The 24,255-nt window shown below is 44.1% G+C and overlaps 1 protein-coding gene across 4 annotated transcripts in view; it reads right to left on the bottom strand.

The window, feature by feature from the left end:
• Positions 1–24,255, bottom strand: part of JARID2 (jumonji and AT-rich interaction domain containing 2) — a 277,560-nt gene that overhangs the window by 25,059 nt on the left and 228,246 nt on the right. For all 4 annotated transcript variants that reach the window (XM_053603827.1, XM_053603829.1, XM_053603830.1 and 1 more), the window contains one exon: positions 6,690–6,925. In XM_053603827.1, the coding sequence (XP_053459802.1) occupies positions 6,690–6,925 (236 nt within the window). The remainder of the gene's footprint in view (positions 1–6,689; positions 6,926–24,255) is intronic.

Below are 24,255 nucleotides of genomic sequence, written 5' to 3' on the forward strand. Positions count from 1 at the left end.
ATCGCCTGAGCCCAGGAGTTGGAGGTTGCTGTGAGCTGTGTAACGCCATGGCACTTTACCATAAAGTGAGACTCTGTCTCTAAAAAATAAAAGAAAATAAAATAATGGGAAACTCTTTTGGTGGGGGTGGTGTGGGGAGTGCCTGACAACAATAAATTAAAAGCAACAAATTTATAAAATCAGGTGTGAATGTATCAGGTGTGATACAAATTTTCTGTGGTTAAGTACCACTACTCTGAAAGAGAAGGTATGGTAAGGAATACAAATACCTCCCATTTTTTAATTGTTCCTCTGAATGCTACTATTGACTAAAATCACTTAGAAAAACAAAAGTGGACAGTGAACTCCAGCTGCCAAAGACGTGAGGGCAGGTACACGTGGATCTCAGGTATCCAGGGTCTCAGGAGGGCTTCACCTCTACCCAGACAGCAGAAGACAACAAACAATTGTCTTCTGAAGCTCCTCTTACCCTGCAGGGCGCAGCCTGTCCCAACTCTACACTCCAACACACTCTACACAGACTGTACAACGCAGCTGAATCTCTGCTTTTAGACGGGGACTCTCCTAGCAAAATGACAAACTCCAAATGGTGCCAAAAGAGCCAACTCCTACTGAGAGAGGCTCAGCCTCTTGCTGAAGTTTAGTTCAGTGCTTCTCAAACTGGGACTCTACAAATTCTGTGGGAGCTTTAAATTAATGCAGGTCCCACAGAACCTACCCCAAAGCATCTAATCGGTGAAGCCAGAAAAGGGCACTCAGTCCTGCAAAGCCCGAGGTGGCACCTCCGTGTTCCCACAAATACTTTTGGGCCTGCTCTTCCCCAATGCCACTGCTCCTATGTGGGGCTGGGAAGCCAGGGCTCCTCATCTCTCACATGCTGTGTCAAATAAAGAGTGTAGGCCCTGCATCTACCAATTCTGACTTCCCGGGTCACCTGTGCTTCCTACGCCATGTTACAAGGAGGCAAATTTTCTTCATAGTAGAATTCTATTTAAGTACGTCAAAATCTTCAGTGGCAAAAGGATCGCCTGGTCACGTACATATTTCTATAAACCTAAATGCAAGTTTATTGCCAAGTTATACATTCAGCAAACTTGCTCTATGGGAAAAAACGGGCTGCTCTATTCACTTTCTCACTATTCAAACAGTTGTCTTCAATAGTATCCAACCAAATATCTGCCTGACAAGCTCAAAGACTAAATGGATATGACCCACAATAACATAAACTTCAGTTTAAAGAGAAATTATGAACATTAGAAAAAGAAGGTATCATCAGCCATCTTCCCTCTCCCCACCCAATAGCAGGTTCTGTGCCCATCAGAAGCCACGAGGCAGCTGGCACGGGAAGCAATCTATCCCCCAAGCTGTGCTACGTGACCTAAAGGTTAGGGACAAAACAGAAAACAAAAGAATGGAGGAGGGCATTGTCTTACCTGGTCACTCGGGTCTCCCCCCAACCACTTCTGCAATTTAAACCACACAGCCCCAGCCGTGCAGCCAGCGCATGAAGAGGGAGCTCTCATCACCGCTGTGCATGCTAAGGCATGTCCATATGAGAGCACCAATGAGAAGTTGTATGAACCCACTGGAGAACTGGCACAGATGTGGCCCGGGACAGGACCCTTGAATGTGTGACAGTTAACGTATTCCAGCTGAACAGCTCTATAAACTCTCTTCAAGTAGCTCCTGCGCTGACCTCAGCTCTTACAACTCACCCCCCCAGTCCTACCCCATCACAACCCAGCTCTGCCCAAAGTTAGGGGTCTGCAGCTTGTGGTCCTCGGCCTGTCACCACCCACCTGAAAACTGATGCCAGACACACGGCCATGAGGTCTAGAGCCACCTGTCCTGGTCATATATTTTCAAGTTACATTCAACTGGACTAGTACTTACAGCCTCCCAGATAAACAATACTCCACACAACAGATAAAAGGTGAGGGATATGAAGACCTGGGACTTCAGGCATTCCTTCAAGACTTTGTTCTTAACAGAAATCCTACTGGCTGACCAGTCTACACACTGGGGGGGCGTGTGCTTACTGCTAGAAGATAGGCCCTACCCTTACCGGTGTCTCACTACCCCACCACTCACACACACAATGCTTAACCCAGCTCAGGAAAAGCACGCATTTCCGAGGCAGAGCAGAATCTGAGTAATGACTCTACAGTGTTTTTGGTTAACTAAGCGAAAATGCTGTCCTCAATTCAACCAGACTCCACCGTTAAGCCAAGTCCCCACAAGAGGGAGCCATTGAGCCGAAGCCTTTGCTAAACTTTCAAAACCGGGGCTGGAGCCCAGAGAGGGACACAGTTGTTTCCTTAGGGGTGGTCCACTTGTGGACTCTGAACTGAAAAACAAAAGAGCTCACACTGAAGACAATGACAGTAGGCAGGAAGGAGAAGAAGAGCGTGCACACACACTGACCACAGAAGCAGGACAAGAAAGACGCCATTCGGCCAGGCCAAGAAGGGTCTCTGAAAGGCAAGCAAGCCTGAGCTCTGGCCAGGACCCTGCACGCATGACCATCCCTGCACCACAGGCAGCCGAACACACTCAGAATCACGCCACAGCAAGTGTGATTCAAACTGCAAGTATAAACTTGTGAGAAGCAGAATGAAGCCTCAAACTTTGTTTCAAACAACTAGGGTGGTTTTCTATTTATTTTTCCCCTCTATAGAACCTCCGTAGTGGACGAGCTCCCTACATTGACTGCCTCCCTAAGGTGACCTAATTTTCACAGACCACATGTACGTATCAGTGCGCCAGGCCTAATTCCTTATGCTGACCTACGGTGACCAGTTACTGACCGTCTCTTTGCTGGTCAACATGCAGAGGTTCTACTGCATTTCGTTTTCCACAACGTTAAAAGCATATCCCCAGTCATTTGGCCTTCTCTGAATCTTACAAGGCCAGGACTTTTCTGAACCCCTAAACATTTTCACCTTAAAAACTTCTTCCCCAACAGTGAGGGAGCTGAACGGATCAGCCTGCTAAGTGTGACTGCCAGACAGACGCCCCCAGAAGTTCATGATTTTCTTTTCCATGTTACAGCTCAGCTTTGGTGTAAGACATGAGAAGGACACGTCACCACACTTACCACAGCATCTTAGTCTGCATCTTGCAATGGACCGCACAAACTTCCACACAGAAAAACATGCTCGTTACTCTTTCAGGAAAGATTATTTCAAAACCTTCTCTAGGGAAAAGCTCATTTGTTTGACCATCCTGAACTTGTTACTGTCTTCTATTACATTTAAACCGAAGTACTATTTCAGGAAACCACAGGAGAACATCCCCTCCTTTGTTAGCCACCACACATCCAAATGACTATTCAGGGGCAGCCACAGCCCAAGGACAATTCCAGGGCTAATGTTACATTGGCAACGGGCGCCCTGGAACAGAGATGGTGCATGTGGTATTATAAAGAGTAAAGGATTGGCCACACCTCATGTAAAGAAAAAGACATGAGTGAAGTGTATACTCATATGTTCTGAGTCTAGAGCCCTGGGATGTTGTAAAGCTTAAAAACTATCAAATGACATTATCCAGTGTATGAACTGGCAGCTATTTTAGTGACTCCAGAATTCAATAAAACAAGCAGGACATCCCTCTACTACTCTATCACCATCTCACACAATCAAGTCCATCCCTATCTTTTACACTGACGTAAAAAAAATTCATATTTGAAATTAAAGATCAGAGTATCCTTTGGGCCTATATTTTTTACACAGTTGAAAAGATGAAAGGTCAGAGTCTAACCATTTGCATCAAGCAGTCACAAGGGAATCCAGAACACGCTTTTATTGACCTTATTGTCAGAGTACTTTACTAACGGGATCTGATGGTTTTGAGATTTTCCTTTCCCTTCTCACAATGTCCTGTGGTGACAGGAGTTGGTGTGGTCGGCTCCAAAGAAACAATAGGGCCCAAGAAGATTAAATATAGCATCTCCAGTCTTGGGGGAGGTCAGCATCAGAGACAAAGTAGAACCTGGGCTGATCAGACTGAACGAGGAAGTGGGAAGGGTGTAGGGGAAGAGGAGGGGACCCCCTTCAAAACCTGCAGGGCCTCTGCCTGCGCATGTGACACTACGTGCAAGGGCACTACCCTGAACCACAGAGGCTCCTGCAGTTACTCGGATGACAGGAGTCTGTCCCCTGAGAGGCACCTCGGGATGTCTCCTCCAGCTGGGACCCTAAACGTACAGCAAGGGGGCAGAGGCGTCCCAGGGCAGATGACTAATAATGCCAAATGATAGTTCTGAAGCTTTATGAAGGCCCCAGAGCTCAAGGGGGCAGAGGCGCACAGGGTACAGTGGTGCCTGTGGCTCCCCTAAGCTCTGTCCAGCTGCACCACCACTTCTCATTCGTTTATAAAGGAAGCTTTGAACTGAATCTGAATGAAGGGCCAGTGCTGAGAGCTGAGCTAGGAACAACAGAGATGGGACATTTACTCATCTGACCACATAGGGAAAGTGCAGGAGAAAAGGCCAAGCATGTGTGTGTGCGCACATGACTTATTTAGGCCGGACAGACCCTTCATCCCCGCTGCACAGATGGGTTCTCGGGGCAGGAGCAGAAGACCTGCAGATCGGAGAAACAACTTCTAGTCCTACTATGGCCCTAAGTTGTGTTCTAGTATTAACATTTCACCATAGACAAACTCTGAAAGAATGTCTTAGACATCTGCCTCATAAAAAAACCAGAGTATAATGTAAAGAAGATACTTTTTTTTGCAGTTTTTGGCAGGAGCCGGTGCCCTACTCCTTTGAGCCACAGGAGCCACCCTAAAGAAGTTTTTTGTTGTTTTTTTTTAAAAAGTAAGAAGAAGGCAGCCAGCATGGTAGCTCATGCTAGCATTCTGGGAGAAGAGAAGATCTTTTGAGTTCAGAAACCAACCTGAACAAGAGCAAGACCCGGTCTCTACTAAAAATAGAAAAATCGGCCAGGTGTTGTGGCAGGCTCCTGTAGTCCCAGCCACTTGAGAGGCTGAGGTAGAAGGATTCCTTAAGCCCAGGGTTTTCGAAGTTTGAGGCTGTGGCACTCTAGCCTGGGAAACAGAACGAGACTCTGTCTCAAAAAACCACAACAACAAAGAACAACACTATCCTAAGAAAACAGACAGGACGCAATGAGGCTAAAAAGTGTGACAACCATCTATCTGTCTATCTGTCTCTCTGGGTTCCTTCTAATTCTGTTCTTGTTCACAAGCAAAAACATACATAGGAAAGTCCTATGTAAGGTTCTGTTGGGCCCAGAGCTTCGGGATGAGGCGGAGTGAGGTGTCACAGACCCAGAACCCCAGCCTGGTGCTGCCCTGTGCTGTGTGTCTCCTACTGCTGAATCCCAGGCCCAGTGCTGGGGTGGGGCTGGACGTGCCCGAGAGGGGACCCGATTCCACATCTTAGTTGTCGTCTCTGGAAAAACTGAGATCAATCTCAAACAGCGGCCAGCATTTAAAATACGCTAAATCACTGGTGTAATCTCAAAACAACACTGCAAAGCATACATAAAGGCCTAGGTGTCCATGGGCCATGGAAACATCACTGTGGTGACTCCTGCCATGTCCCCTGCACCCCAACTGACAGGTGAATGCCATTTGGAAGGTAAACGCATGGGCATGCAGACAAACCGCTATCTGCCCAGACGTGAATGAGAGAAATACCGCTGATGTCATAAAGAAGGGCAGGAACACTCTCGCCACAGCACGAAGTCCAGCATCTCCATACCACAGTGACCACCTTGTAGTCATTCTGGGTTAACGCCAGCCAGGAAATCTCTTCTGCGCCTTCCCCCCTTGCTCTGAATATTATTTTTCAAGATTACAATCTCTAGGCTAACTCAAGTGCAGAACTTAACACTGTGTTAAAATTTCCAGTGAGGAGAGCTCAGCAGTGACCCCCTTGACTCAGCGGACTTTAAAATGGAGTGGGGAGAGGAGTGTGAGGGGTCAGTGAAATGCCACCTGTCCAGGGACAGCCCTTGGCTGTGTGCCTCCAGACACCTGCCTTAATTTCACTGCCTACCTCGTAGACTTCTGAGACATCAAATTTTGACAACAGCCCTCAGGTGTTCCTAAAAGCTGCCCCTATAACAGGAGGCGGTCAGAGTGGCGTCTACCTTTACCCTACTGACACCCCAGCACAGGACGCAAATGCCTGCAGTAGCATAAATGCCACCTGGTCTCCCCACAGACCGCTCAGCAATGTGCATGGCTACACACGTTTTCTGCTCAAAAGTCCAGGTGGTAGCTTGTCACATCAAAATCAAACAAAACAAAAAAAAAAAATTAGACAGGATCATCCACTGAGGAGACTCACTGTCTTCAAGCCCATTCCAAGGCCTCGCATGTCTACTTCTGGCCTAACCTGAGAAAGACGGCGTGCTCCCCACTACTCTGGAACTCAGGGAGCTCAGGGTGGGTGGGCTGGAGGAAGGGCACTGCGGAAAGACAGTTCCTGATCTTGGTGAATGCAGCTGGCAAGTGCGGCATGTGGGGAGGCACATGAACCCACAGGTGGGTGTGGTGGATGTGCGTGGGTAGAAAGTTGTGCCCAAGTGTGACTCTGTACAAAGGCCCCCACTCCACCCCCAGTCTGCCTCTGGGCATCATTTCCTGCTTCTCGAACCCTTCAAAACTAGGTTCTAACTTGGTGAAATGGGGAAGGGGGTTCCTGCCGGGGTTTTCACCTGCTTCCGTAAGTCCTGAGCCGATCGAGGCAGAGGGGGGTGGTGGTGGCTGGCAGCAGGTCCCTTGGCCAGGGTGGCCATGGAGGGGGCTGCTGTGGGCTGGTTCGCAGAGGCCTGTTCCCGGCGGCTGTCAGCCCGGTGATCGCTGTGCTTCTCCTTCCCGGGAGTGGCCTCTTTGCTTTTGTGTTTTTGAACAGGTTCTTTCTCTCGTGTTGACCTGCTGGAGCCATTAAAAACTAGAAAGGAAGAAGAAAGGAAGAAGTCGTCACACCACCTTGAACAGACGACCACTAGCCCATAACCTGAACTTCCTGAAGTCACAAAGAATCAACCATCCTGTGTCAGATGCTCTTGAGAGAAACAACCAGTACCCAAATGCCACCTGCAGAAAGAAACTGTAAACAGCAAGGGACAAAGTTAAATCCAAATTCCTAAACATGTCCTACGAATTATTTGCTTTTGGCTGAAATGATGGGAAAATCCATTCTTCAAAAAAATCCTTCCAAAAAAGGAAAAAACCAAAATAAACAAAAACACCAACCTGCAGCCCTCAAAATATCAACACCATATCTGGAGAAAAAGACAGAGATTAGAATACAAATAGTGTGCTCTCATTCCAAGAGCACACACCTTGGTATAGACAGACAGTACCGGAATAAGAACACGTACTCTCGGATTTAAAAGTGATGCATTTTAAGGCTGGAGAGCTGCTAGCACATACGGGTCAGGGACTCAGCTGCTTTATCTCACTGCCTGGTGACAACAAAGCAGGAAGAAAGGGGTGGGGGGGCTGTGGGCCAGACCTGTTTTGAATGTTATTCATTCAGCAATAACAGCTAACCTTTATGAAGCACTTACCACTCCATAAATAGCCAGAGGACTATGCCAAAGCTTTCAAAAGGTATAGCCTCTGCATCCTTGGACAACACTAAAGTGCAGGACACTTACAGAAGGAGGAAGTTGAGTGTCTAACCCAGGTCATGCCACCTGTCACAGGGCCAGCCTGCCTCCCATGCCCACGTGAACCTTCCACAAGCCCCAGTGTGCACAGTGGATCCCACCCCCTACCCACTAGGTAGGGACCTGAGAAGAATAGGGATGCTCAGACTGCACAGTGAACCCAGCGGCACTGCCACTGTGGGTTTGCCCTGCTGCTTTTCTCCCTGTGGAACAATGTAGCTATTTATGTTTGTTTCTCTGGAACCCTTAGGATTCCCCTGCCCTTAAACAAGCCCAGCCATAGCCTTTTTTTTTTTTTGAATTTTCTTTTTTTATTATTTATTTATTTATTTTTATTGTGACAGAGTCTCATTTTGTGGCCCTCAGCAGAGTGCTGTGGCATCACAGCAACCGCCAACTCTTGGGCTCAAGCGATTCTCCTGCCTCAGCCTCCCAAGTAGCTGGAACTACAGGCACCCACAACACCAGGCGTTTTTTTTTTTTTTTGGTAGAGACAAGGGAGGTCTCGCTCTGGCTCAGGCTGGTCTCAAATTCCTGAGCTCAGGGCAATTCACCAGCCTCCATCTCCCAGAGTGCTAGGATTACAGGCATGAGCCACCACACCCAGCCAGCCATGGCTTTTTTTTTTTTTTTTAGTTCTTGGGGATTCATTGAGGGTACAATAAGCCAGGTTACACTGATTGCCATTTGTTAGGTAAAGTCCCTCTTTACCCCCCAGAGTCACACTCTTGTCACCCTGGGTAGAGTGCCATGGCATCATAGTTCATAGCAACCTCTTGGGCTTAAGCAATCCTCTTGCCTCAGATTCCTCAATACCTGGGACTATGGACACCAGCCACAACACCCAGCTATTTTTAGAGACGGGGTCTTGCTCTATGTCGGCCAGTCTTGAACTCCTGAACTCAAGCAATCCACCCACCTCAGCCACCCAGAGTGTTAGGACTACAGGCGTGAGCCAGCACACCCGGCCAATGGCTTATTTCTTCAGGAAAGGAGGACTCCTGTCCATGGGTTGCAGGAGGCAGATCAGCAAGGGGAAGCTATGGTGATCACTTTTCACTCTCGTTCAAAATTTGGACAGGAGACCTTTTAAAGGGTTACCACTGTGTTTACTTGCCCATCCAATACCTGAACAACTCTGGGCCATCCCCACCCCAAAAAGCCCTCACAGAATTCTAGGTAGAATTTGCTACCTGACAAAGCAGCTAAAAGAGAAAATCTGGCTTCCTTTGAGCTGTAATCTCTTCCTGCTGGCCTGAAACAGAAGTCAAATCTCAGCCCCTCTTACCAGCCCTTCATACAGCTAAAAAACTACCTTATTTATCCTTTCTGATTACTCCATTTCTTGATTTGTTATCAACAACCTTGGCTCTCACGTAGATTTCTAAGAGCTCTTTAAATTCTATTTAAAAACTTAGAGGTTGCAAATACTTTCTTCTTTTGCCATTTGGTTTTGTATCTATTATGGCACCAAATCTGTTAACAGTATTTTTCCCACCCGGACCGAGTCTCAGGCTACATCATAGCTCACCATAGCTCACCTGACTAATTTTTCTATTTTATTTTTTGTAGAAATGGGGTCTCACTCTTGCCCAAGTTGGTCTCAAGTGTTGGCTACCGTGTTTAAAAATATTTTATAGTTTCTTTGTTTTACACTTCGAAAATCCTTCCTTGTTTTATTTCTCCCAGTGTTATTAATGTATAATTGATAAATAAAAATTATAAATATTAAGGTGTATGACATGATTGATTTAATATGTCCACATCATAAAAAGATTAAATCACGCTAATTAACCACCACCACCCTACTTTTTTTGCGGTAAGAATACTTAAGATCTACCTCCTGACCAATTTTCCAATATATGCTATGAAAGTACTTATAGTCAGCAGGCTGTACAAGAGATCAAACCAACTTATTCTTCCCAGCTAACAAACTTGACACACTTCCACTAACATTTCTTTATCCCACCCACACATATTTTCAAATAATTTCCTGAATTGCTTAGACTTAATTCTTTTGTCTACTTATTATTATTCTAAGATAGACTGGATGTGAGCCTTACAAGTTCCTTCCAGCAGGCCAGGCATGGTGTCTCACGCCTGTAATCCTAGCGCTCTGAGAGGCCAAAGCAAGTGGGTCAGGAGTTCAAGACCAGCCTCAGCAAGAGCTAGACTCTGTCTCTAAAAATAGCTGGGTACTTGTACTCTCAGCTACTCTGGAGGCTGAGGCAAGAGAATCCCCTGAGCCCAAGAGTTTGAGGTTGCTGTGAGCTATGATGCCACACCACTCTACCCAGGGGTGACAAAGTGAGACTCTGTCTCAAAAAAAAAAAAATTAATTACTTTTTAATAAACGTTTCTTCCAGCTTCAGTGACTAATAGATCTTAAATGCTGAAAGAAAAAGACCAGCCATGTCAAACTATGGACTACGATCCTATGTTGTACACAGTTCTACTGGATACTCTCAGAGAGAAAATAAAGAGTTTCAAACAGCTGGCATTTATTCTAAGTGTAAGTAACTGACTCGTTGTTAGGAACCATCCATCATACCCAAGCTGGCCGCATCTATGCTAGCTTTCAAGACAAATTAAAAGCAACATCCGTAAGAAGTCATACTTCAGTGTGATTAAAAATCAAGCTAAAGACCATGAATCTAGGCAATTCTTGACCGTTCACCAATTTTCTAAAGCTGTGAACACAGCTCTTTTATTAAAACACAGCACAGGAAGTATTATAGTTTTTTAAAAAAATCTCTAATATTCCATACTTTCTCTGTTCTTGGCTGCCACTAAGTATGTCCCAAGGTACAGCCAATTATTAAACAAATACCAGTTCTATAATCACTTCTCCTTATTCAGTTAAGAAAACATTATTTTATGGTTTTGCCCTCCTTTATAATAGGATATTTGCAACTCAGTTCTCAGCCCTGCTGTTCACAATAGGGCAAGTTACTTATTTCTAGCTTTTCTCATCTATGACTGAGGATGTCTAGCACAACGTCTGGGGTTCAGGAAGCCAGTATCTGGAAGACGTTACTGTATGTGCGACAGGGCTGTCTCAGGTGACCACATAATCTGTGGCCAGATCGGTTCTTCCTTCCTCTCCCTCCCTATAGGTAATCTGTATAGAGGGGCTTCAAATATAGCCAAACGCTGGCCTGAGCAAGACCCCCATCACAGCCACCTACTGCTCTAGGTTATCAGCTCTGCTGTGCTGACTGTGCCTGTCCCATACCCCAATCTCTGCCTGCCCCTAAGTGGGAGTGTGTAGAGAACGCCCAGCAGAAATGGATATCGTTTTCATAAGGAAAACACGAGCTGCTAATCACATGCCAGAGCATTAAAAAAAAAAAAAAAACACTAAAAACACAACCCACATTTTCTGCTAGCATGATGAGTGATGTATGGGCAGAGCAGAGCTCTGAGAAGGTTCACAGAACCTTCCAGGATCTAGAAACCCTTTCAAAAGACCTGATAGGGTTCAAGTATTTGCATTTTCCTAATAAGACATTATTTGTCTTTTTCACTGGGTTGATATTTGCACTGTTGTTATAAAAGAAAGGTAGGTTAACCATCAGGGAAATGCAAATCATAACCACAATGAGATCCTACTTCACATCTGCCAGGACGACTATTATTCAGAAGATAATAATGAGGAGTATTGGAGAGAATGTAGAGAAACTAGAGCCCTCATACACTGCTAGTGGAGATGTAAAATGGTGCAGCCGCTTCGGAAAACAGGCCAGTAATTCCTCGAAAGGTGACACGTTGACAATTCCCATGCAACCAATAATTCCATTCCAAGAAATGTACACATACAAGAAAAATTTTTACAGTATGTCCATGTAAAAACTTATATATAAATGTTCACAGAATGATTACTAATAGTTAAAACTTGGAGAAAACCTGAAAAATGTCAACTGTTGTTTATTTTGCTAAATAAACTGGCATAACCATACAAATGAAATGTTACTCAGCTAGAAAAAAAAAAATCAAACATTGGGCGGCGCCTGTGGCTCAAAGGACTAGGGTGCTTGGCCCAATATGCCAGAGGTAGCGGGTTCAAACCCAGCCCCAGCCAAAAAAAAAAAAAAAACCAAATATTGATTCATGCTAGCACGTTAAATGGGTAAACTGTATGATATGTGAATTAGCTCCCAATTTTTTTTAATGAGGGCAAAATTCCTGGTGTTTTAGCATAAATAAAGTCAGTGGCACCAAATTATAGTATACTAGTACTTACTTTATTCTTGATCAGTAGACCTTAGCAAGCCTTAAAAAAAAAAAAGGCCAATGTCATTTAACAATGACATTGCTAAATTGGTACAAACTGTTAATATTATTAAATCTTGTGCCCCGGAGCAGACATACTTTGTGTGGAAAAATAGGAATTACCCATCAGGTACTTCTTTTATATACTGAAATATGATGATGATCTAAGAAAAAGCACCTGTGTGGCTCTGTTGCATTGCAAGCTAGCTCCTTTTCCCACAGAATCCCATTTTTATTTGAAGGAGGATGACACACTAGAGTTGTGAAGACTTAGTTATTTGGCAGCTACTTTTTGCAGAAGTGAGTGAGACAAGCCAGTTTTTTAAAGCAAGTATCTAATCACTTCTGCTGCCAATGACAGAATTCACTCTTTCAGGCAAAAATTAGAATTTTGGAAAATAGGAATCTGCCATAACGAGTCTGACGGCCTCTCAGTACTTCAAGACTCCTGATGAGGTGCGTGGAGATGAGATTCTTGATAACATACAAGGAAAAGTTCCGACAAAAGGTGAGGAACATGACTCAGCCAACCATTACTGTGAAATGACCCATATACAGCACGGTACAACATTGTGCACGGTTTTATCCAAAGTGGGAGACAAACCCATGGATATTAATGGGCAGGAAAAGTTCAATGATGATACAGGTTCAGGTTCCCATAGCAACTGACCTTTAAGAAACTAGCACTTGTGGAGTCTGACTGCATTCAGAACGAAGGAAGCATCTTCCCTTTTCAAAGTACATATTCTACAGGACTGATTTTCCTCCTATGTCAACCGCGCTATATACTGCCAGAGATGGAAGGCGGAAGACAGGAGAATCTGCCTGTCTTCTATGGAGCAAGACACTGAGGAGATTTGCAGAAATGTAAAATAATGTAATTCTTAACAGTAACTTTTTGGTTTTGAATTTTTGTTTTCTGAGAGAGTCTCGCTCAGTTTCCCTGGGTGGACTGAAAGGATGTCATCGTAGCTCACTACAACCTCAAACTCCTGGGCTCAAGCTATCCTCCTGCTTCAGCCTCCCAAGTAGCTGGGACCACAGGAGTCCACCATGACACTGGGCTGATTTTTCCATTTTTAGTAGAGAATGGGTCCCCTATTGTTCAAGGTGGTTTCAAACTCAAGGATTCAACTGATCTTCCCACAACTCAGCTTCCCAGAGTAATAGGATCATAGGTGTGGACTGCTGCGCCCAGTCAAGATTATTTTTATAAGAACACTTACATGTTAAATACATGTAACCAGTCTGTGCCATTTCTTTTTTTTTTATTTATTTATTTTTTGGCCAGGACTGGGTTTGAACCAGCCACCTCCGGCATATGGGACAAGCGTCCTACCCCTTTGAGCCACAGGCCCGGTCTGTGCCATTTCTAAGGGAATAAATGTTTTTAAATTTCCTCAGTTTTATAGGGTGCTCACACCTGTAATCCTAGTACTCTGGGAGGCTGAGGAGGGTGGTTGCCTTGAGCTCACAGGTTCAAGACCAGCATGACCAAGAGCAAGACCCCGTCTCTAAAAATAGCTGGGGATTGTGGCAGGCACCTGTAGTCCCACCCACTTGGGAGGCTGAGGCAAGAGAATCACTTGAGCCCAAGAGTTTGAGGTTGTTGTGAGTGATGACGCCACAGCACTCTACCATAGGTGACAAAGTGAGACTCTGTCTCAAAAAAAACATAAAAGATTTCCTCAGTTTGAATTCTAATATGGTAGTTATTGATAAATATGTGTATAATCCACATTTGAAAATGCCTTTTGGGAGTCCCCTCAATAACTGAAGAGTAGGAAAGGGCCCCAGTGACTCTGGAGGACTGCTTGAGTCCAGGAGTTCAAGGATGCCGTGAGCTATAATCACACCACTTGCACGCCAGCCAGGGCAGCAGGGAGCCTGTCTCTATTAAATGAATAAATAAGAATAGAAAGGGGTCTTGAATCCAAACAGTCCTGAAATTTGGGGCTGGAATCTCCTTTTCCATGGTTAACTACACAATGTTCCAAGAGGCTTTACATGTAGCATGAAACCGATAGGCATCAAATGTTTATAGTGGTAATATCATTCCTTTCCAGGGGAGCTGTGAGCAAGGCCCAGTTCTTCCCAGAAATTTGTTAAGAGTGGCACTGTGGTTAATCAGCAGCATCTTTCTGATCTGAAAAACCAAATCTTTCATCAGCCCTATTTGTACCTGAAATAAGATGCACAACTCTTTAGCATCATTTTGATGCCACAAATTCTACTGCTCTAGAAAGCAAAGCCCTCCAAATCAAAGAAAAATGGGTAAGGTATTCAGATTATTATAGGAAAGGGGGATCAGAGGGGAGAAGGGGACAGGTGGCATTATCATAAAAAGCCAACCTGGCTGCCCAATACTCTCATAAAGCATATTTTGGTATCAACAAAGGGGAAGAGTTTTCAAATATACAAAAATGTAAAACTGAATCAAATTAACTTTGATTTGCAAACAAAGAGATGGTTTTCAAACGAAGCCACTTTCTGTAACCATCTTGCTATTTTATAGCAGCAATATACTGAAATGGCAAACATAGCCAAAAAGTCAAATCATGTGTTAAATGAGAAGAAAGGGGGGAGGAGGAAGATTGGGCAAAGACGATGGAGCCAAAGACAAGGTATTTTTTTGTACTCAACAGCTCATTAATTTTAAGTGTCGTGGGAACCTGCCAGTTTTACCCCTCCAAGTAATTATCTTTTGTCTTAATTTGTAAGGTTAGAGAAAGGGAGAGAAGGGGGAAGAAAAAGAAATATTCACTCTCACAGGGAAAGACTAAACCCTGTGAACATAAGAGACAGAAAGACAGAGAAAGTTTGATGTATAGAAGTTCTCTGCACACTATCTCCAATTAAAAGGAATAATTGGACTAGTTTCTTTAAGGAGAGAAAAAAACATTCATCACTGCGAACCACATTAGGAAACTGTATTGTACTCCAATACAAATACCTTTACATTAATGAACAGAGACAAATATATTGATTTGTATACACATACTCTGAAAGTTAAATAGCCTATAGAGAAGTGTTTCCACACCACAGCAAGCACAATCTTCAAATCTAAAGGCTGGTATTTTGATTTAGGGTCACTTCATCCCCAAGAAGTTAAGATTTGCTCCCAATGAGAGATGAAAAGATATGGACAAGAGAAGTTACATTAGAAACATCTTTAATAGCAGTCCTGCAACAGCTCGAAAGGTGGAAAGCTGTACTTTCTAAGGGGAAATTCACAGGGAACTTGTGAATTTATAGATTCAGGGAACTTGTCCTAAACAATGTTTCCCAAAAGCTCCATTCACATAGTTAGACCCTGACAAGCTTCCTGGGTGAGATGGTTAAGGTGGCCTGTGAAAAGCCCATCATTACGTTTTAAACCTACGTGAACTCTTGATTTTGATTTGTTTCCTCAGCTGTTCACCAAACACATCAGTACCTCAATTCCTTAAACCAGAAACCATCTAGGTAGTTTCCCCTTACTTGACCTCCAAGACTCCCACAAATAGTTTAAATAACATATAAAAAATGCGTTATGTTCTTCAGAGAAAGGAGTTACAAAACTATAAGGAGAGTGACATTTTGAAAACCCTTGCTATAATGGCAAAGAAAAGAAGCACATTTGAGAAAAATAATTATTTTTGAAGACAGCTGACAAAGCCAGACATCCACTTCTGTCTCCAAGCCCCTCCTAAAACCAGATGCCCCTATATTGCTAATTACTCTCGCTAATAAAGGCTGCGCTTTCAAAAGCCACGAGGGAATCCTGATGTTTTTTATTAGGTGAGAGGGAAGAAGAGTCCTTACTTGGCATCTGATAAAAGTTATATGATATCCTAGGATTACTCAGTGTCTGACCTGCAATAATCCGGTTCTGAAGGCCTAACCTTAAAAGAGAAACAGGGACAAGAGCCATCACAGCAGGCAGGGCTGAGAGGTCCGCTAGCAAGGAATCCGAGGGCAGGCCAGAAAACAAAGGACAGAAGCTGCAGATGGGCACCAAACTAGCCCCCGATTTAAAAGACCGTCTCCCCGTCCTCACTCCCAAAACAAATGGAAGGGACAAAGAAAGAATCACTGTAAATAAAGAAGAAATGTGTTGAGGAAAGGAAAAAAAGACCCACAGCAAGTTTCTGATCTCAAGCCAGATATTTAAATGTAAGCTTCATGTCATTACAAGGCATCCTGACTTGGGCAGGACACGGACTCCATCACTTGGCTGACATTAAATCCTTGTTACTGTACAAAAGCTGCACTTAATCTTTGGAGCCAGTTCAACTTTGAGTCACTACTGTCTCAATGTCTGCCAACCTGTGCCAACAGTTGCAAAAAGGATTTTAATGCAACATGTGAGTGCCGTAACCCGGTTTGCCCTGGGCCAAAACAGCTCCACTAATGTAGCTTACAGCATCCATGTGTAAGACTAGGGAAAGCTACAGAAACATAGCTCAGGTGAGCAAAGCCCCCTTATGATCTTGCAGACATCAGCCAGAAAGCCAGGCTGCCGAAAATGAAACCTGCAGCAGCCTCCATGCACCCCAATTCCAGCCAAACAAGCAGATTCTACTCGCTGGCAGCGTGTCTGTGAAACCCTTGTTGCTTCACTTTGATTACAATCATACTAAGAAAAGATTTAAAGTCAACTGCGTATCCTTCCTCTTCTATAGATGTACTTAAATACTGTAGGTTTAGAATACTTTTCCCCCACTCATAATATGGTTGCCACTATCCCCAGATCTAAAGATGTGAATACATTCTGTACATGATATAAAATGAAAGACGGTGATTTTTCTCTCCTTATAACAAACATATTTCTCACATACATTCCTGATAATGTACAATAGTTATAATAAAAGGCCATAAGACCTTTATGAGACTATGCAGATCAGGACAACAGAAAGACCACAAATCAAGATGAATAGTTTTGGTCATTGAAAAATTGTTGCTTGGCCCGCTTGGCCCACGTGGCCTCCAAAGGGCTGAGGAAAGGACTGATGATGACCACTCGCCTGTGTGCATCCATTAGTTCTAAGGCATTTGCATTCTCCAGTGCAGAGGGCAGCCATGGGAAGAACGTCGGAGCAAGTGGCCTTTTGGGGCAATGGGCAGTGGGCTTGGAAGGTTCTCATGCTTTATCACTGGCAAGAAGCAAGTGGCACAGAATCACAGGTTACACTAGGAACGGGACAAACATTAACTGGAAGAACAAACTGCAGAGGCTTTACAGGTCTTAAGGAGAGAGACCTGGGCCCAAGGGCAGTGAGTGGCAGGAAGAGCAGCCACCTCCCACTGTTGGGAGCACTCACCGAGTGCCGGGCACTAGCTGACATATTATCTGGCGCCTCACTAAGTCCCCATGGACTTTTGCTTTACATCTTTTAATGAGCTACAATTCACACAGCATGTAAGTCACCCATGCTAAGGGAATGATGCCGTGGATTATAGCAGACATATTCACAGGTGCTACAATTACCACAATGTAAAGTTTAAACCATTTATGCAATAGTTTTGAAAAAACCCACACCTATTAGCAGTCACCCCCAGCCTCATCCTATCTCCTACCTCAAATGGCTTTTTGAATCAGGTGTTATAATAGCATTTTACACGGGAGGAAACTAAAGCTTAAAGAAGATAAGGGACCAACCAACCTATTTACACCTGAGGAGACGGACCCACAGCCAGGAGCTTCTCTTCCACCTCCTAGCCAGCAGTCACACATGTGGCTATGGAGGTAGGGCCTGGGCCAGCTGTCCTAAGTGATATCCCTAAGGTCCTACCTGGACCTGTGGAATAAATACTGTAAAGTGAGAAGAGGCTGGGATTAGATGATTACACTGACAGACAGGAATTACTAGTACAGAACTTCTACAACACTGAACGGCTCACAAAACAGTTCTGGGACAGGTGATGTTGTCACAACATTCAGTGGCAATAGTGGACTCTTTGACAGCTCTCACGTGGCAGGCACTTGAGACATATGAACTTTCTGGAATTTTCTCAGCAATTACAAGGTTGTTTGGGCTTCCACATCTTCTCAATCAAATGTTGGGTTATTATAGTAATAGGCAATATGCTGCTCCTTCCCATGAACACATACCACTCACTTAATTCTTATCAAAGCCTCTCAGGCATGCCTATGATCTCAGCACAGCGAGATTACAGCCTAAGTGGTTCAGGGCCTCAATTGGGCCCTGAATCATTCTGCCAAGTGGCCTCTAATAAACAACACTGCCCCAAATGTGGAAGGGAGACTGGCTAGGAACACATATTGTATTAACCTAACCCTGCAGACATTACCACTTTAAAAACATAAGCTACCAGTCCATATTCCAACTTTACAGAATATTCACTTGACTCATCAGGAAAAATGGAGCAGTTCAAGGTTAAAATGAGAAGAGGCTCTCCCATGAAAAAGAAATTGGAGGAAAAGCGCATGGAGGTCAGTGTCTGTCCTCACTGACCCAGCGGCACACAACCCTGCTGCCCTAGACAAAGCGAGGGCTCAGTGTACCTCACAGGCAATCACCGAGCAGCAATGTGATAAATTCATCCAAATGATTACTTTTTGGCCCTTATACCAACTGCCCCCGGTGTGAATCCAAAAGCAATTAAATCACTCCAGCTGGGAGTCCAATGACATGTTGTTTAAAAAGTCTTCGGAGAGAAAAAAAAAAAAAGTCTTCAGAGAAATATCCCTGTATGAAAAAGATGCATACAAAAGGAACAACAGTCTTTCCTTTTCCGTAAGTGGAAAAAAAAAAAAAAATTTATTTTTTTATTTTTTTTTATTTTTGAAGAACTTACACTATGTGGCTGACTTAAGCAACAGACCTTTACCAAGTTCTCTTCTGCAAAAGACTAAGGAAAGCCAAAGTCAAATTCATTCCCAACCTATTTATTAATTTCTCTAAGTCTACCTCACTTACCCCAGTGGAAAAAATACCAATTATGAGCAATTAAAAAAAAAAAGACATTTCAAGTATCAACTTGTAATATAAACACCCACAATACAGTGTTTTGATTGTGCTGTTTTGTTTCCAAACAGTGATTACCTAAGGGCTCTATTGTTAGGATCATTTGAGGTTCTGTATATGTAAGAGTATTTTCGAAACTCTGATGAGCTATTTAAATAGTAAGTTGCTGGAAGCACTGTTATTATAACCCTTGAGTGTTAATCCAAGGTTAAAAGCTCACGTGGTGCTGTCCAAGTCACTTCAGATTATGTATTTTAATAAACAAATCCATTTCCACTAGGATGTTCAGTAGATTATAAATGAGAACTGCAGAATCCTGTGTAATGTTTGAAAATAAAACATCTGTCTGGGGATACCCCAGGCTGTTGCAGGAGACAACTGGGGTCAGGGCTCCTGCTCCACAGAAGGAGTGCTGTCGCCGACAGGCCTGTGTAGACCCTGACTGCGGCACAAGGAGGATGGTGGGGGCAAAAGGTGTGTGCGCGCTCCTTCCATGAGGCCAGATGTCCTGGGACACACTCCTGCTCTGTTTGTAGAGAAGATAAAGCAGGATACCACTGGCAAACTGGGTTCTAGGTTCTTCAAAATAGCACAGTAGAAAGAAAACCATGCTCCTCGACATGCAGCCTATTCGCAATTTTGACCAAGCCTACCCGTAATAAAGTATTCATTTTCCACACTTTGTTTTCTGTGTGTTCATTTCCCCACATGTCACTAGGGGTCATCTCTCTGGGGAGGACACAGATGTTGCTGGATTTCCTCACGTGTCTCAGCAACTCAAGCATACAAATAGAGGAGCACAGATTTGACACGAAAAATATCCCATAATGGAGAAATGACAGAAAACCAGCCCTCTCTTCCTTCTTGTGAAAGACCCAGCAATTCTGAACAGCTGCCTGACCACTCACTTAAGGTCATCCAACAGGATGCACCTTCTTCACCCCAGTCAAAGACCAAAGAGGAAATAGAGATCGTCTGTCTCTACATTTTAATTTTTGAAAGTGAAAGAGTAAAACTGAAGCATGGAGAGGGAAGGGAGAGCCTAACCATATTCACAAACTGTACCTGACTTTCTTTCAGTGCATGCAGACAACTTTTCATCTAAGGTACTGCTGCTGTTCCGGCATATATACTAAGAGCTCTCTAAAATCAGAGAATTGAGTAGAGGTAAGGAGGAACACAGGGAGCAGGACAGAGCATTATGGCTAAGGCAGCTACCTAAGGTAGCAGGTGTGACACTGTCGGGCCTGTTAATTCATTCTGGGAAGCAGCAACCCCTGCATGGGTTGCTCACCTGCATGGCTCAGGCATCTCCTACACCTGCCCGCGGTTTATTCAGCAGGAATGCCAGTGGGCCTGGAGGATCTCATCAAGCTCAGAGCTCTGAAGGAGCTCTCAGAAGACGATAGCAATGCTCTGAACCTGAACAAGGCCTGCTCTGAACCCCAAACAAAGCAACACTCTGAGGACCTCAGAATAACCCACCCCTCAGGCCACATCAGGTGCAATGGAACTGCCAGGGGCAACCCCAGGGCCTAGCATTTTCTGACATACAAGATCACTAACCACTTACCCAGTTTCCTTAAAGATAAAACTATTGGCCAAAAAAACTGGACACCTTCTGTGCTCCCATAGAGAACTTTTTATTTCAAATGAACATACTGTAGGAATCTCTGTTTCATTTTATTATATTACCACTTTCAAACAAATATCTCTTGGAACTGATCAGCACATTCATAACAAAATCCCATTCCAAGGAATTTGTAAGAATTCTGCTCTAAATTTACAATGAAATGGGCCTAAACGCAAGGTAGCAGGAAAGACAAATTTTAGCTGCCATGACAACTGCTGTCGACCTTTGATCTGCATTTACTACATATGAAAACAAGACTTCTGGCTCAGAGGGTACGGCGCCAGCCACGTACACTAGAGCTGGTGGGTTTGAACCCGGCCCAGACCTGTTAATCAATGACAACTATAACAACAACAACAACAACAACAAATAGCCGGGTGTTGTGGCAGGTACCTGCACAGTCCCAGCTCCTTGGGAGGTTGAGGCAAGAGAATCGTTTAAGCTCAAGAGTTTGAGGTTGCTGTAAGCTGTGATGCCACAGCACTCTACTGACGGCAACACAGTGAGACTCTATCTCAAAAACAAAAAAGAAAACAAGACTTCTCAGTGACAGGAGTCTGACCACTCTGTGGATTCTTGTGTAAACCACTAGCATCCTGGAGTTCACTGCTGACATTTGCAATTCATACTTTAAATGGAGGACACAACAGTACACCCATTTTCCTATGGTTAAAAGAGAAACTAAGAAGACATGTCATAGACAGGAATGTGAAACAGTTGAGAACAGGGTGGGATATGAACGTTTTGGTCTGAAAAAGGCACTACTGTATCAAGTAAAGAGTGAATTACAAACACAGGCCTTTACTCAGAACTTTCAGCTCAGAAAGCGATCTTGAAAAAGTCATTTCCCTGAATGCATGGCAGTCACCATCATTCACCCTGCGAAATCTGAATGGTACAACTTCTGTGCAGGAGACATCCGCAGTAATTAGTTCTTTATGCTGGGATATCAATCGATCAGTCAATCAAAGGACAAACAACTGCGAATCTACTCCACCTTGCTGCTCATTTCACAGAAGAGGAAATTCAGAATCAGAAGCAGTGGGGGCACAATGGTTCAGGGGGTAATACTAGTACTCTGGGAGGGTGACTTGAGTTTGTGACCAGCCTGGGCAAAAAACAAGACCCCCATCTCTGCTAAACATAGAAAAATGAGCTAGGTATGGTGGGCCACCTGTACTCCCAACGACTAAGGCTGAGGCAGGAGCATCACTTGAGCCCCAGGAGTTGAAGGCTGCAGTGCACTGTAATCACACCTCTGGGCGACAGCCTCGGCAACACAGCGAGGCCAAGCCTTAAAAAAAAAAAAAAATTTTTTTTTTTTCACAGAAGCTAAATAAATACATAAATTCCTTACCCATGAAGACACAACTACTTCCCTGATTAATAAAGGGGGGGGGGGCCCTGAGACTAAGTTCCTGGTGAATGTAAAGTAAGGACACTCCTGGAACCTGAACAGACAAAAAGCACAAACCGTATGTTGGGAAAATGGTTATTGTAGTGTAATTATAGTTATCTACAAATGGTCGGGGAAAGGGCAATGTTGGACATAGAATATTTCAGTGTTCACTCTTTAAAGAATACTACATTTCCTGAAGCATTTAACTGAAGGTAAAATATATATATATATATACACACACACACTATAAAGAATACTACATGTTAGTTATATAAACTTTGAAGTTAGAAGTTACTTCTAATGCAGTAACTTCCTTCTCTACTGTTGAAAATAGTGACTTCATGGGTGGCGCCTGTGGCTCAGTGGGTAGGGCGCCAGCCCCATATACCGAGGGTGGCAGGTTCAAACCTGAACCTGGCCTAAATGCAACAAAAAATAGCCGGGCGTTGTGGCGGGCGCCTGTAGTCCCAGCTGCTGGGGAGGCCGAGGCAAGAGAATCACCTAAGACCAGGAGTTGGAGGTTACTGTGAGCTGAGATGCCATAGCACTCTACAGAGGGTGACAAAGTGAATCTCTGTCTCTAAAAAAAAAAAGAAAGAAAATAGTGACTTCAGAAATAACATTATACTCACCTGCCAACGACTGCCTGGGACTTACCCCCAAGTGCTATCAGTACTTGTACTAGTGACTGCTTTAACAACTGCTGACATTCGTTTGTTTCCTTGTCATCTACCTTTATATAAAAATGGATAAAAAATAAAGAGGGTAAGGAAGCATTCTATCCAGGTATTGAGAATTCAGTATTTTTCTGAGGTGAAATTGGCCTTCTTCAAAACTGACTTCTCTATTCAAGGAAACCATCATCTTTTGCTGGGTGATTTGAAATTGGAGGAACATTACAAGTGGCCAGTACATTTCTAAGCTGGCCTCACTCCATGACCTCCGCTGGCTTCCTAAGAAAGCACTGCCGTCCTGTGGACTGTTACTATTTGGCTTCCAAACACATTAAAGCCGTGTGGCAACAGCATCAGAGCGGTGTGTCCCAGGCAGTGGCTTGTGGAGTTGGCTTCTTGCCTCTGTCTACCAGACACAAGGGCGGCGACTTCACCATCAAAGCTCAGGCAATACCCATCACAAAGTGAAATGGTTCCAGCCAGGGCACTGAAAGAGGCATTTCAAAACCCTGGCCCCTGGCTGCAATATGCCATTTTGGGCAAGGGCAAAATTGCCAATGCCCCTTCAGTAACTCGTGTCCTTCTCTTCAGGAAGAAAGGGAGAGCAGGTGGAGAGAAAGAATTTGGTGATTTTGGCATTAAATGACTAACACTGAAGACTCAGGTCATACTTTCTTTTCAGACGACTTTAAAAAAGACCTGGTACTCAGATGCCTGATCGGGGGGAGAAAATCCACAAAACCTGTAACCCTACACAACCACTACCAAGTGCATTTTTAATGCAGCCCACGCTGGAGAATCTAAGCCGCTTACAGCCAGCAGCTCCTTCAGATTAAGGTCCATGACGCATGGACGAGAGGGGAGGGTCACGAAATGGTCACAAGACAAGTGGTAGGACACAAGGGCAGAGACCAGGAGACAAAGGACAGGAGGACAGTAAAGTTACAAGGAGGTGACAAAGACGAATGAGGCACTCAGGCCCGTGTGATCAGGAGGAACACAGATGTGCCAGGGAACATTCTATGCCACTAATTCCTCGAGGGCAGACCCTTCGGGCCTTGTTCCCCCATGTTCTCTCTCCCAAAGCACCTAAACCAGCATAGGATCAGACCCATGCGTCTCTCACACACAGAAGTTGGACTAATGTTAGATCTGACAGAAAAATTAACTTCATAAATGGTTCATGTGGCAAAATCCTGTCCTCAAAGAATCTATAATTATGTGCCAACACTTTTTCCAGTGAAATGACTTCCAGAGTCCCCTCCCAAATCTGCCACAAATATAGCAATTTCAGGAACACATAAATACAAAATATTTCCTAACACAAGCATTAGCATTTGCTAAAAACTCACAAAATAATTTTGTAGGAAAAAAAAATGTAGCGGAGTTGGTTTGTGCTTGTGACTATTGTACTCGTTTGGTCTTCTGAACATCCCATAGGGTGTGGGTTTTACTTTCCAGGTTCTAAGGTATCAAAGGATGTGAAAGGTATTCATGCCTAGCCACAGCAAAAACAAGAAAAACTCATACAAAATACGATTCAAACTTCTGAGGCGGCTGAAGAGATCAACTACATTCTGGAGGGAAATGCCGAGAGAGTGGGTGTGTGGTGTGGGCACTGGCAGGCCACCGCACGCTGACCGTCTTTCCAGGGATG

The sequence above is a fragment of the Nycticebus coucang genome, chromosome 9 (assembly GCF_027406575.1).
Source record: "Nycticebus coucang isolate mNycCou1 chromosome 9, mNycCou1.pri, whole genome shotgun sequence".
Lineage (NCBI taxonomy): Eukaryota > Metazoa > Chordata > Mammalia > Primates > Lorisidae > Nycticebus > Nycticebus coucang.